At 49.9% G+C, this 15164-nt stretch overlaps 1 protein-coding gene across 2 annotated transcripts in view; it reads left to right on the forward strand.

The window, feature by feature from the left end:
• ZBTB47 (zinc finger and BTB domain containing 47) overlaps nucleotides 1–15164 on the forward strand; it is a 61106-nt gene that overhangs the window by 30355 nt on the left and 15587 nt on the right. For both annotated transcript variants that reach the window (XM_053263652.1, XM_053263653.1), the window contains exon 2: nucleotides 6995–8434. In XM_053263652.1, coding sequence (XP_053119627.1) covers nucleotides 6995–8434 — 1440 coding nt within the window. The remainder of the gene's footprint in view (nucleotides 1–6994; nucleotides 8435–15164) is intronic.

The following is a 15164-nucleotide window of genomic DNA, read 5'->3' on the forward strand; positions in this document are numbered from 1 at the left end:
CAGACGTATCCTACCCACAATGTAACAAAATTTGGCAACCTTCCACAGTCTGGTTTCGTTCTGTTCAGCTAAAAGACGAGATAAACATAAGTTATAAGATCTGGGTATAAGGCAAGTTCAGGGCAAATAAGCTCAAATCTAGCATCATTATAAAACTGGCAGTGTAAAATAACATGGATCGTGCTTTAAATCTCTCCCGAACCACATGGGCACACCCAATCTTCCTGGGGGATACCATGAAACCTCCCTTCCAGCACCGCTGTGTGCAAAGCGGGCTAAAGTCAGGGCCTGACAAAATTTAGAGATAGATTAAGTGAAATAGGTATGCTGCAGGTGAATAATTCGAAATCTGGCTACCCAGAAACGCATTTGCCAGAATGGCTCCTCGATCAATCTGGCGTTCCATGTCAAAAATTCTCTCTCGCAACCTGGTCCTTGCAGTATCATACTTTAGGGCTAGTACAGCAGCCAGAGAGAAGCCATAGTATGTTAATCTATCCTCCACATTCTTAATCCAACCAGAATGGTATGTGTCTTTTAGTATTAAAGACACTAGACCCAGGGAGCAAAATGTAAGTTTTAACTAGTAGTCGAAGATAGCAATCCAAGCCCTGACCTCCAATTTAACCATCTCAACTTCAAGTCGCAAAACCGCTCTAGGCACACAGGCAGGAACTAGGGATGTGCGAACCGGTTCGGATCCGAACCGGTTCGGGTCCGAACCGGTTCCGGTTCGGAGGTTCGGATCGAACCGAACCACCCCTGGTTCGGTTCGAATCCGAACCGAACTGGGGGTGGTTCGTTTCGAACCGGTTCAGACCGGTTCGGATTGGTTCGGAAAGCTGAAAATTGGTCAGATGGTAGCTGGCACCCAGGGGTACCTGTCACCCAAACCCCAAATGGGGTGAATTATGGTGAATTTATTTGTATGAGGTTTGTCTTCATAAGGTGAAGTGTGCTAAATTGATTACTTCCTCATATTATTCATAGTAAAGGAAAGTGTGAAAAAGTGAAAGTGGGGTCATGAGAGTTGTTTAATTGAAAAATATCTCATTTGCTATGATAGAATGAGAATTCACACCTTTTCTATTCACCATAATTCACCCCTCTGCCCAATCACTCTTAAATTGGGGATGGGTGGTAGCCTCCACCCATTAGGCACTATCTACCAGCCCACCCCACTCCTTTGGGGCAGATCCACTTTCTGCCCCCAATCTGCCCCAAAGACACCCAAACTTCAAAAATTCTCAAAAAATCAGCCCTCTGCCCAATCCCCCTGAAATTGGGGTGGTAGCCTCCACCCATTAGGCACTACCACCCCACCCCACTATTTTGGGGCAGATCCACTTTCTGCCCCCAAACTGCCCCAAAGTCACTAAAACTTCAAAAATTCTCAAAAAATCACCCCTTTGTCCAAACCCCCTGAAATTGGGGTGGTAGCCTCCACCCATTAGGCACTACCACCACACCCACTATTCTGCCCCAGCCCCCACTTTCTGCCCCAATATGCCCCAATCTGCCCCAAAGACATGAAATTTTCAGAAATTTACCAAAAATCAGCCCTTTGCCCAATCCCCCTGAAATTGGGGTGGTAGCCTGCACCCATTAGGCACTACCACCCCACCCCACTCTTTTTGCCCAGATCCCATGCTATGCCCCCGAACTGCCCCAAAGTCACTAAAACTTTAAAAAATTGCCAAAAATCAGAGGAAGGTCCAATCGACTTGAAATTTGGGTGGCAGGTAGAACACAAGGTCCCCTTTCAAACCAGCTATTTTTTGATATCCGAACCGGTTCTGTTCGGATCCGAACCGGTTCGGATCCGAACCTAACCGGGGGGGTGGTTCGGCAAAACCAGAACCGAACCACCCTGGTCCGGTTCGGACCCGGTTCGGATCCGAACCGAACCGGGAGAACCGGTTTTATGCACATCCCTAGCAGGAACTTGGAATATAGGGTTTTTTTCAAATGATGATTTGAGCGCTCCGCTCGCTAGATGATTTCTGTAAACCGAATTCTCTTGAAATCAATTGTAACAAGACCAAAAATCATGGTATTTGTGAAGCGCCCCAAAATTTGCATGTGGTCATTAAACGGCTGTAGGCTGGAGCAGGTCAGTCACTTTAAGTCTCTTGAATTTATCTTCCAGGTTTCAGGCACCCATACAGCCCATAGAGACTATACTATACAGACTGCCGGCATCTGGGCTGGGAAAACCACGGTCTGTAGCCTTGGAGAGATGCTGCCGGTCCGTGTTGATGATACTGGCCTAGGTGGACTAGTCCTCTGACTGCATAAACAGCAGCTTTATGGATGGAGGGCACACTAGTCTGTCTGTGCAATCATCCTTTGGCATACAGGCTTGACTTGGTGGTGGTGGTGGGGGGGGACTAAGGTTTCCCCTCTCAACCTGGCCACCACCTCCATGCATCTGCTCGAGGGTCACTGCAGCTCCTCCGCTATTACTGTGACTGGTTTCATAAGACATGTTGGCAGCCACCTGCGTTTCCAACAGATGGCTTCAATAACTCCCTTTCTCCCCCGCCCCACCCCCCCACCCCCTCCTGATCCAGTTTATCAGATCGCTCTCCTCCAACAAAGTGTTTAAAAAGTAATCTGGTTACCCGGCACGACACTGTGCTGTTAAAAGAGTCCCCCACCCCGGCCACGTGCCAAAACAGCTCGGCACCAAAGCATTAAGTGCAGAATCAAGTCAGACTGGGGAGAGAGGGAGGGGAGGAATAGATTTGGCTGGGTGCAGAGCTGAAAAGCCGGCAGAGAGAGCTCTCGAATCACGGCTGGATTATACAATGGCTTTTCTGAGGGTAGCAGCAGCTGCTTGGCCGGGATGCCAAAAACCATCCGCTCCAGTCTGTTCGCTCTTTTGCTCCTATTCCGTGAGGAGGAGGAGGAGACTCGGTGCACAGCTTGGGGCATCATTGAGATTCAGACTTTGTCCTTTCAGGAGTGGTGACTGTAGGGCTGTTCCCCTAGCCAGGTTGAGCTTTGCAGGCCACGCACGGTCCATAAGTGTGCTCTACAAGTGTGGGATTTGGTCCTGGGAGCAGGATGTCGCATCCTGAAGAATCTCGGCATTTCCCCCCCTTTTTTTTTAAAATGCAAGTGCCTAGACCTTATGACAAACAGAACTGAAAGGGTGGTGGGCAGTGTCTGGGTTGCAGAGAGGGGCAGAGCTGATGAGACTTGTGTAGTCGGGGAGGGGCACAGAACAGAAGCCCCTTCTTTATGACTAGAAGAAGTAAAATAAGCTAATTCTGAAAATTGGGGGTTTGCATGGTTTTATATAGGTTTTAACATGTATGTTACCCTAGCACAGAGTTTTTTGCTGGGTGGTTCCCCAACAATGGTGGTGGTACTACTACTACTACTAATAATAATAATAATTCGATTTCTATACCACCCTTCCAAAAATGGCTCAGGGCAGTTTACAAAGAGAAATAACAAACAAATAAGATGGCTCCCTGTCCCCAAAGGGCTCACATTCTAAAAAGAAACATAAGACACACACCAGCAACAGTCACTGGAGGTACTGTGCTGGGGTGGATAGGGCCAGTTACTCTCCCCCTGCTAAATAAAGAGAATCACCACGGTAAAAGGTGCCTCTTTGCCCAGTTAGCAGGGGATGATACTTATGTCTTCATCATAAGTATCAGCTCATAGATCTCAAGTCTCCATGTCTGTTGCTGCCAGTTTCATCTGTATCTAGTCTCCAATGGCTCCAGGTCTCTTTCTTGTATGGAGTTGGACCTTTCAGATCCTTCTGGACATCTAACCTACTAAATTGTGGTTTGCCACGGCCTCACCTGCCTCTTTGTGGGGGTTTCTGTTGGCCACCATAGGAACATAGGAAGCTGCCATAGACTGAGTCAGACCATAGGTCCATCTAGCTCAGTATTGTCTATACAGACTGGTAGCAGCTTCTCCAGGGTTGCAGGCAGGAGTCTCTTCCAGCCCTATCTTGGAGATGCTGCCAGGGAGGGAACTTGGAACCTTCTGCTCTTCCTGGAGTGGCTCCATCCCCTGAAGGGAATATCTGACAGTGCTCACACATCAAGTCTCCCATACATATGCAAGCAGGGTGGACCCTGCTTAGCTAAGGGGACAAGTCATGCTTGGTACCCCAAGACTAGCTCTCCTCTCCTCCTCTCCATGACGGTCACCAATTCACCAGTGCAAGGGTTTTAAAACTTGGGTACCCAGGTATTGTTGGACTCCCATCATTCCCAGCCACAATGGCACCTGCGTAACTAAGGTTGGGAACTCCTGAACTATTTATCTATTTGCATGTCCATACTGTCCTAGAGTTAGAGATGTGCAGCCAAAGTTGTGGCTGATTTTATTTCAAATAAATATGTGCTTTTGAGCTCCTGACCACATATACCTTTTTCAGTTCTCTGCTCCAGTTTTCCTTCCCCTATCAGGCTCCTTCCATTGATCTTCTCCTCTGGCCCACGTTACTTTGGACCATGGACCATTCCTACTCAGATCTGTGAACCTACTGCTGCCTCAGCTTCTGGGTCTGTGGTTCTTCTTACCCTCTTTCTTTCAGTCCTCCTGCCTGTTCTACCCCTCTCTAGGATGGGAGCAGTTTAGCCAATAGCTGCCAGGGACCTTCTGTGACATCAGGGCAGCACAGCGAATCGCAGCCAGAGGCTGCAGTACCCCTATAGATGACCAGAATAGGATGCGTCAAATACTGTCACTTTCTTTCACTTACCTGAAGCGAAAAGAAATTCTTCTTTTTTGATCTGATTCCCATCTCTTCTTCTAGGAAGGGCCTGCCGCTGTTCTTTCCAGTTGCAAGCTGCTGCTAAAGAGGCACATTCTTCAATGTGACTCAAAGGTTTTGGAGGTGATACTTTGCCCCTGGCAGTTAAAAAAGGGGAAACCACCTAGAGTGTGTGCCTTAACTCATCATAATGAGCTCTCTTAACGAAGCAAATGAGTCATAGTTTTTAATAGGCTGTAATTACCTTTGAGGAGGTGTGCAGGATCTCTTTTGAGTGATAGCTGCTGGAAGTCCTGGCTGAAGGTCAGTGGCTTTTTGAGCCTTGGATGTAACGGCCTTCCTTGGAGAAATTTGGAGCTATTCAGAGAACTCCTCTTTACCCAAGGTTCTCCTGTGCGTGCCCTTGCTTTGTTGAAGAGGCAGGGTGGGTCAGAACTCTCCAGGCTTTCAATGCAGTTCGGTTTCTAGTGCCAGTAATGGGCAGTCTGTGCCACGCACGTGATGTATACTTGATAATGGCCTTAGGATCGTGTGTGTGTGTGTGTGTGTGTGTGTGTGTGTGTGTGTGTGTTTGCTCGCTCCGTCTCTCTTAAAGGGCCCCTCCCAGCACTGTGCTGAGGTCAGCACAATGGGAAATGGCTCTCAGGGTTTTTTGCTTGAAAAGTAGTGAACAGCACTTTCTTAGGGTCTGAGCCTTCCAAGGTGGTCCAGGGGCTCAGGAGGTCTCCCGTTTCCCTTAAAGGAGCCCCCCCCCCCCGCAGCACTGGGCAACACACAGCACTGCATGGTAAGCATGGTTGTCCCTGCATGATGCTCAGGGGGCTGTGCAGAGTATTTAGCTTTGGCTGAAGCTTCACCCAGGCCCAATAGACAATTAGTCAGGAGGCAGCACATTTAGGGTTGATGGGAACAACCACTGGCCCCTGAGCCTTACAGTCAAGAACGCGGCCCTAATGCTTCGAATGGGAATGGAACCTGTTTTCAGAGCAACCCCTCACCCCCACCCCACCCTCAGCTGAAAAAGCCCAGCCAAATTGCACCGTATATAAAAGGTCTAGGACTAAAGGTCCATCAAGTCCCACCGTCCGGTTCCCAGCCGTTGCCAACCAGAGGCCTTTGAGGCCGATCTTTTTAAATTAGTCTTCTCCCTTGTAACATGTTCTCTTTGTACTTAGTCTGGTCCACAGGCAGGGCAGATGATGGCCACTATGGCCCAATTTGCACTCACCACTGGCAACCAAGGAGCGGTTTCACTTTTTCAAGATACCCCCTTGAGTGCTATTCAGTCCTTTTGCTGTGCATCTGTTCGGGTGTCTGTATGCATGTACTTGTATTTGTGTGAATCACTGTGCCTGTGTTCATTTAAAAAATGAACTTGGGTACAGGTCCCTCAGATCCATGGTAGTTATGAAGTGTACAGCTGTGCATTCATTCCACATAAAGTGTGAATAACTGTGCATGTGGATATTGGACCCAGACTGTACATGAACTGAACATAATATGTGAATAAGGCTTGAGCAAAGGTCTAAATCAGGGCTGCTCAACATCAACCCTCCTGCCGATCTTGACCTACAATTCCCATCATCCCTGACTGTTGGTTGGAGATGCTGGAAATTGTAGTCCAAAAACATTGTGTAGTCCAAAAACATTGAATTCAAAAAATTGAGCAACCCTTACTCAAACCTTCTTGAGGTCCAGTTGAGACCCTTACTCAAGCTCTGGTCTAAATCCAGGAACTGCTTGGCCAGAGGCTGTTTGTTGCCTGATTGCTTACCAAGTGACAGAGGATCTCGCCATGGGGAAGCAGCTCCCATGCCCTTACCTGTAGCTACTGGGCCAGAGAAATTGATTAAATTAGATTTATAGCTCACTCCATCCCAAAGGCTTGGAATAGGTAACCGTACACTCGTTATTCTAGCCTGTCCTTTTGCATCCCTGGCCACCCATTTGGATGAAAAGCTTCTTCCACCACTTCCAGAAGACACAAAAGCGTAGGCTTTGTCAGGTCTCCCCTGCAGAGTAAAGAGGAAGCCACAGAGAGTACCTCTCTGCATGCCCTCGGGATCCCGAGTTGGTGCCCAGATCGAGTGCTGTGCTGAAGAGTGATGGTGGTAGGTCTTAGCCGTGGTAGGACGAGGGTGTGGAGACACCCCCTTAGGTACACTGGGCCTAGGCTGTTCAGAGGAGGAAGGTTGCATTTCCCATGGCATGTCTTCATCTGTCTTCCTTTTCTCCTTCTGACAGCTGATAGTTGAAAAGACAACTGACTATCCTACTGCTGAGTATTCTCTGGTGGAAGATGTAGCCCTCCATTTCACATGTTTGATGGACAGACTGAACGAACAGCGCCTGTTTCAACCAGACCTGTGCGACGTCGATATTGTCCTGGTGCAGCAGAAGAGCGTCTTTCCGGCCCACAAGGGCGTCCTTGCCGCCTACAGCCAGTTCTTCCACTCCCTCTTCACCCGGAACAAGCAGCTCCAACGGGTGGAACTCTCCCTAGAGGTCTTGACCTCTCAAGGCCTGCAGCAGATCCTCAATTTCATCTACACCTCCAAGCTCTTGGTGAACGCGTGCAACGTGCAGGACGTCCTGAACGCCGCTGCCGTGTTGCAGATGAACAACATTGCGTCTTCCTGCCAGGAGCTCATCACCACCAGATCGCTCAGCTTGGCCATGGCAAGCAATATGGCTCTGCCTCCAGACACCTGTGGCAAAAACGTCCCATCGCAGTATTACTGTGACATCAAGCAAGAAATGGACCCCCTACACCCCAAGATCTATGCTCGGGAGGGGAACGACCCATTTTCTGTGCGGGTGGAGGATGGTGCAGCGTGTGGAGGCAACCAGAACCTCCCCCCTGCAGCCGGCAAGAAGTATTACAAGGAAGAGAAAGATGGAGGCCCACCTGTCTGCAAGGTGGAAGGTGAAGAGTCCGAGGTGGATCTGAGCAACCGGGGCTCTTATAACCATGGCGAGCAGATCATTGTGGAAGTCAACCTGAACAACCAAACCCTCAATGTCTCCAAAGGAATGGAAGGGATGCCCACTGCTGTTAACCCAACAGCCGCCATTGCCTCAGTGGTTGGGCGGCCCAAAGGGGATGGGCGCACCACAGAGGAGGATGGAGAGGAGGAGAATGGTGAAGGAGAGGAGGAGGAGGAGGAGGAAGCTGAAGTGGGAGAGGAGGAGGAGGAGGAGCACAGTGAAGAGGAGGACCTGGAAGAGACCTCTGAGGAGGAGGAGGACGACGACGACGATGGTGAAGAGGCGAGTGAGATTAAAAGGGAGAAACCCGGGCAGCCTCACAGGCCCAGCAGGTCATCCAAGGCCACCAAATCCGCCATGTCCACCAGATCTCAGGAGACGGCCAAGGTTGTTGTGGCCATGGAAGAGGAGGAGGAGGGTGAGGAGGAGGAGGAAGTGGAGGAGGAGGAGGAAGACCAGAGAGGGAGGAAGAGGAAGAAGGAGCAGGATGGGCTCGGCCAGAAGGTCAAGCTTGAGGAGAAGCAGCATTATCCCTGCAAGAAGTGCCCCCGGGTTTTCAACAACCGTTGGTACTTGGAGAAACACATGAACGTCACGCACAGCCGCATGCAGATCTGCGACAAGTGTGGGAAGAGGTTTCTGCTGGAAAGTGAGCTGCTGCTGCACCACCAGACGGACTGTGAGAAGAACATCCAGGTGAGGTCTCTGCCCAGTGGTTTCTGCCTTTGCTTTTTTAGTGGGCTTTGCTTTGGCAGCCAGCACTGCCGGGAGCATAGGAAGTTTCCTCTCTGGCATAGGCTAGCAGGGTGACAGTGGGTTACAGTTTCTTCATACCACTCATGTCACAGAGGCCTACTTACAGCAGCTCACAGGGGTCAAGCCAATGACCTCGTGGCTCTCCACCGCAGGGAATAACCATGCCCTCGGACAGGGGTTCCCAACCTGTCCTCTGATGCTGTGGAGCTATAACTCCCATCTTCCCCAGCCACAGTGGCTGAAGGCCACAGGGATGATGGGAGTTGTAGTCCAATGACACCTGGGGACCCCTTGATTTCCTTAGAACAGGCCTGCACAACATTAGGCCTGGGGGCCAGATTCAGCCCACAGTAACTATTTTACTGGCCCCCAGGTATCCTGCAGCAACACAGCAGATGGAAACTGCCTTATAGCTCCATCCTGTGCATGCTTTCTCAGAAATATGCTCCATGGTGTGCCCAGTGAGGCTTACTCTCATGTAAGCATGCCTAGCATTGCAGCCTGAAAGCAACAACAATTTAGGGAGACGAGAGGACTTGGCATTTGTTGGGGGCTGGCATGCACTCTAGGGCCCCCACTGATTGAGCAGGGACAGGACCTCCAGCCTTGGGGGCGGGGTGCCTCTGGGTACCAGTTGCGGGGGAGTAACAGCATGAGAGAGGGCATGCCCTCAACTCCTGCCTGTGGCTTCCAGCGGCATCTGGTGGGCCACTGTGCGAAACAGGATGCTGGACTAGATGAGTCTCCTTGGGCCTGATCCAGCAGGGCTGTTCTTATGTTCTTATGACCTATTCTCTGGCTACTATCCTTGGTTGAAACTATGGGTCCATTGATAGGGGGAATAGATCCACAAGTAACAATATTTCTTAATTTTAATGTAATAATGTGCTAAAAATTGACCTCGGCCTTTGCACGCCAAGTTGTGGCTGGTTCTGGCCCATGAGAGCATTTGAGTTGTGCAGCCCTGCCTTCGAAGATTGTGGTGTGTTCCATGATCGAGGTTTCATTCCCTTTCTATAGTTGTTCTTGTTCAGCTGTGAATACTTCCTGTGTGTCAGGCCCTGCAGCTGCTGTTGGACTACGACTCCCATCATCCCGAGCCATAGTGGCCAGTCGTTGGGGGATGGTGGGAGTTGTAGTCCGACAGTTGGAGGGCTGAAGTTGTGCAGCCCAGCTGTGTGTGTTTGCCATGCTGGACTTTTCTGGCTGCTGCCACAGCAGAGAAGGCCTGCAACTTCCTGCAGCTGAGGTTGTATTGATCTGCCCTGTTGGTAGTTTCCTGGCTCTCCTTCCCCAGGCTCTCTGTCTTTTACAAAGAAGCATGGAGATTGCTGTGATAACACTCCTGGTGGAGATCCACTCCCGTTTCGATCAAGTGTGACAAGGGCAAGAGAACTGGAAATGGTAGCATGTAAGCCGGCATCAGCACCTGCTGAATTGTCCCCAGTTCCCTGTGTTGGTTGCCTAATTGTAGGTCGCTGACATGAGTCCATGAGGCTGGCCCTCACATTTTGGCTATCGGTACGATCTCAAATGCACATAGGGATTTTAGGTAGCTTCTACCCCCTAGAGATGGAAATTAGACGATATCCGCTTTCTCTGTGTTACCACCCCTCCTTTATCCCTGCCCCCAAATGATTAGGGTAAAACGTTTGAATAGAGTGAACGGTCAGGATAACAAATTGCAGTACCCTCTCCATAGAGTAATCTTTGGAGGATATTCGTCCCAGTTTTCATTCTTGTTCCTCTGACCTCGAAAACATTTTATAGTGGTTTTTGTATTTTTAAAATACAGTTTTTAAAATTAAAATTTTTAATTTTTAAAAGAAATTTGAGGAGAGCTGGTTTTGTGGTAGCAAGCATGATTCATCCCCTTTGCCAAGCAGGGCCCACCTTGGTTTGCATTTGGATGGGAGATGACATGTGTGAGTACTGGGAGAGAATCCGCTCGGGATGGGGCCGCTCTGGGAAGAGCCCCTGCCTGCTTGCCTGCAGAAAGTTCTGTGTTCCCTCCCTGGCAGCATCTCCAAGATAGGGCTGAGAGGGATTCTTGCCTGCCAGCTTGGAGAAGCTGCTGCCCGTCTGGGTAGACAGTACTGAGCTAGATGGATCAAGGGTCTGACTCGGTAGAAGGCCGCTTCCTATGTTCCTAAAACTTGTACAAGTTTTTAAAACACCATTGCAGACTTGGCTGCAGCAGACCAAATGGGCAGGACACGAAAGTCTTGCAGTGCCTTCACCTCTCTTCCATCTCTAGGGATCTAGACCTTGTCAAGAATCACAATGAGCATCTGTCCCCTCAGGTGGTTCTGGCCATCCTACCTGGTTCATGGGTTACATGGCTCTGCATTGCTTGGGCCAAAGCAGGCAACTGTGCAGGCGTAGCTGTGTCCTCCCAGGTTTATATGGAGCTCCAAAAGGATCTCTCCAAACTGGGTGCATGGGCGACAAACTGGCATATGTGGTTCAGTGTAAGCAAAGTGTAAAGTGATGCATATCGGGGCAACAAATCCCCAACATCCAAAGATGGGATCTGAGCTGTTGGTGACTGACCGGGAGGGAGATCTTGGGGTCATGGTGGGCAGCAGTGTTCCCTCTTACAGAGATTCCCAGATGTTGTTGACCACAACTCCCAGAATCCCCAGCTACAGTGGCTTTTGCTTGGGGATTCTGGGAGTTGTAGTCAATGATATCTGGGGATCCCTGTGAGAGGGAACACGGGTGGGCAGCTTGTTGAAAGTGTCGCCTCAGTGCGCGGCAGCTGTGAAAACAGCAGGTTCCATGCTAGGGATCATTCGGAAGAGGATTGAAAATAAAAATACAAATTTTATAATTTTATTTTTTTTATAAATGTTGCACCTACATTTGGAGAACTGTGTGCAGTTCTGGTCACCATATCCTAAGAACAGGGGCATAACCATAATAGGGCAAGAGGAGACAGTTGTCTGGGGGCCCCCAATCATCAAGTCACATGATTGACTCCCCCAGCCACTCACTCGCCCAGACTTCCTTCAGTTCTATTCATCCTCTGAAATTGATGGGAGTGTGAAGACCTGGAGCTACCAGAACATCATGTCTTTCTCTAGTACCATTCAATGACTTGCATCGTCCACAATTCACAAAATGGGGGGGGGGGGATTTTAAAATCTTGTCTCTGGGCCCACTACAACCTTGCTACGCCCCCTGCCTAAGAAGGACATTGTAGAACTGGAAAGGGTGCAGAAGAGGGCAACCAAGATGGCCAGGGGCCAGGAGCACCTTCCTTAGGAGGCAAGAACAACAATTTATATCCCATTTTCCACCAAAGGTTTCCAAAGCGGTGCATCTGGGGCTCTTTAGTTTGGAAAAGGGACGACTAAGGGGAGACATGATCGAGGTGTATAAAATTATGCATGGAGTGGAGAGAGAGGACAGAGAGAAAGTTTTCTCCCTCTCTCACAACACTAGAACCAGGGGACATTCCATGAAAATGAAGGCCAGGAAATTCAGGACCAACAAAAGGAAGTACTTTCCTACACAGCATGTAATTAATCTATGCCACAGGAGATGTGGTGATGGTCACCAGCTTGGATGGCTTTCAAAGAATTCAAATTCATGGAGGACTGGTCTATCAATGGCTAGTAGTCTGGTGGCTGTGGGCCACCTCAGAAGTAGGATGCCTCTCAATACCAGTTGCAGGGGAGCAACAGTAGGAGAGAGGATATGCCCTCAGCTCTTGCCTTTGGGTTTCTCAGGGGCATCTGGTGGGCCACTGTGTGAAACAGGATGCTGAATTGGATGGGCCTTCTTGGGTCTGACCCAGCAGGGCTGTTCTTAGAGGTGGGGCGGCCAGCTTGAGGCTCTGCAGCTGCTATTGGGCTACAGCCTCCCATCAACCTTGTGAGATCAAGTTGGCCACCCCGGCTATATAGTTAGGGCCCCTTGTTGTACTGGGCTGCTTTGAATGCCGGAGTTTTCTGGCAAATAATTCCTGGCTGACAGCCTGCAAAGGGGACCTTGTTGTGCAGAGCTGCAATGCCAGTTAGTGGAAGGAGATGGAACTGCATCTGGATCGATGAGGGTTGCTTTCGCGTGGAGCCTGTGGACCAACACAGGGGGATTTTGTAGTGAGGAAAATACCCTGTAGTCTTTAGTGTCGTTCCGACAGGCGTCTGACCCACCAGGCAGTAATTCGCTTGTAAGTGGCCATGGGGCCAGAAGCTGGTTGGGTTGGCCAATCCTTGTGGGTTTCCTGGAGGCAACTGGCAGGCCACTGTGGAGAACAGGAGGCTGAGTTAGATGGGGCTTTGCTCTGAACCAGCAAACCTGCAGTTATGATCCATCACTTCCGGTTTGGCCTGCCTAGAGCAGGAGTGCACAACTCAAACGTCCCAGTGGGCCAGAAACAACCATGACGATGCATGTGGCGGCTGAAGTCAATTTTCAGTGCATTGATTATTGCAGTAAAAGTAATTATAAAGATAAATATTCAAGTAATGGCTAGTTAGTTGTGGGTCCTTCCCTCCCGCTACAAGCCCACAATTTTAACCAAGGGTGGTTGCCAGAAGGTAAGCCCTGTCCTTGCTCAGTCAGTGGGCGCCTGACTGTCCTAGCCCTACACAAATGCCAAATTTGGGGGCTCCCACTGTTGCCGGCTACCTGGGCCATCAGAAATGTCCCCGCGGGCCAGATCTGGCCACTGGGCCTTACGTTGTACAGGGTTGGCCTAGCGATGTGCCATGCTTCCATGGCTGCCGTGCTGGCTGTAGACAGAGAATCAGCTCCTTCTCTGCCACAAAACCAAGGCAGCAATAATCTCACAGCCTGTATAACTGATGCCTCTACTGGAGATACTGCTTTTGCGTAATTTATTATTTTGCTAATTACTGGGATAGGCAAAGGTCCATGCAAGGCACCAGGGTGGGTTGATTTTAAATCATCCAGAAAACCAACAGACTGAAATCCAGTTTCCAGCTTTCTAATTCACACATTTCCTGGGCAAGTGTGCATGTTCATTGGTGGTTATTGCAAATGCCGTGTATTGATTTGCAACTAAATAGAGCCTCTGTAGTACACACAGCAGTATACGTTACAGCCTCTGGTGGTGGTGTGGCCCACGTATCTTTTGCACGCAGGGAGCATGGTGGGAATGTATGCCTTGCCTAACGTTGCCGTCTTCCCCCATTCCGCCTGTTTGCTCCCAGGCCTGTTTAGTGTGGTAGTTCTTGCCCCTTTCCAGAGAGGGAGATCTCTTGGTTGCTAGGGATGCAAATAGGTTTCTGGATAAGGTGGGGATTGGTACAAAGGCGACTGATGATGTCACAAAAGCATTGATGGCTTCTGAAAGAAGATGAGAGCAACGAGATTCCTGCGGAAAGGAGCATTCGAAAGGAGCATGTAACCTCTTCCGGGTTAAAAGTTTCAGGCTCCTCAAACCAGGGGTGTAGCTATAACTGAGCGGATGGGTTCAAAGAACCCCGGGGCCCCCAGCTCCACCCCTCCCTATTTTCTTCATTATCTATCTCACTCCGAAGGGCTGCCAGAGAGTGGGGTGAACACGAGCCCCCTCCCCCCTAGCTACGCCCATGTCGCAAAATTTTATTTATTTATTTATTTATTTGATTTATATACCGCCCTTCCAAAATGGCTCAGGGCGGCAAATAAGAGGACACAAGCTAGTCTTGGGGTAAGTAAAGTTGTCTCCTTTGCTAAGCAGGGTCCACCCTGGTTTGCGTGTGAATAGGAGACTCCATGTGTGAGCACTGGAAGATACCCCCCTTAGGAGCTGGGACCACTCTGGGAAGAGCACCTGCATGCAGAAGGTCCCAGGTTCGCTCCCCGGCCTCTCCAAGATAGGGCTGAGGGAGACTCCTGCCTGCCACCTTGGAGAAGCCGCTGCCAGTCTGGGTAGACAATACTGAGCGAGATGGACCAATGGCCCGACTTGGTATACGGCAGCTTCCTATGTTCCTAATCTGTGACATTTCCCTGCAGAGATTCATGACCCTGGTTGCCCTGAGAGGTGTCCCTTTCCCCTGCCCTTCTTCTGAGACAAAGAGGGTTGAGGGATCATTCCAACGGTTGTGTTGTACTCTTCAGTGCCTCTGAAACGCAAGGCAACTTTTAGGGGCAAGCCTCGCCCTCCTCCTGAGGTTGGCACTGGGGAGCAGTGTGCGCTTTAACAGGGATTCCCAGATGATGTGGACTGCAACTCCCAGAATCCCCAAGCAAAATCTGCAGCTGGGGATGCTGGGAGTTGTAGTCAACCACATCTGGGAATCCCTGTTAGAGAACATTGCTGGGGAGCAGGGCAGGGATTGTCCCTGAAACTTTGCCCCTCTCCAGAATCTGGACAACATGGCAACCACAAACCTTGGCTAGCTACCAAGGCCAGCCAGAGCCTGTGGGCCTCGCTTTCTGACAGCACCTCTCCTGGCCATGGCAGCAGAGTAACCCAAGGAAAAGGCAGGTAAACATACACCAGCATACAGCATAGAAGTTTTAATTCTTTTTGCATAGGGTCTTGTACTCACAACATTGAATGCATGGCTGCGAGGAGGGTCCTGGCCAGTTCCTGGTTCTCCCCTCCCCAGCCCATGCATCTGGTATTCATGGGGGGAACATCTGTGCAACTCTTGTCTCTTTCAAATAATTTTGAATGTGCTGGCAAATGCCAATATATTGTAGTATT

The sequence above is a fragment of the Hemicordylus capensis genome, chromosome 6 (assembly GCF_027244095.1).
Source record: "Hemicordylus capensis ecotype Gifberg chromosome 6, rHemCap1.1.pri, whole genome shotgun sequence".
Lineage (NCBI taxonomy): Eukaryota > Metazoa > Chordata > Lepidosauria > Squamata > Cordylidae > Hemicordylus > Hemicordylus capensis.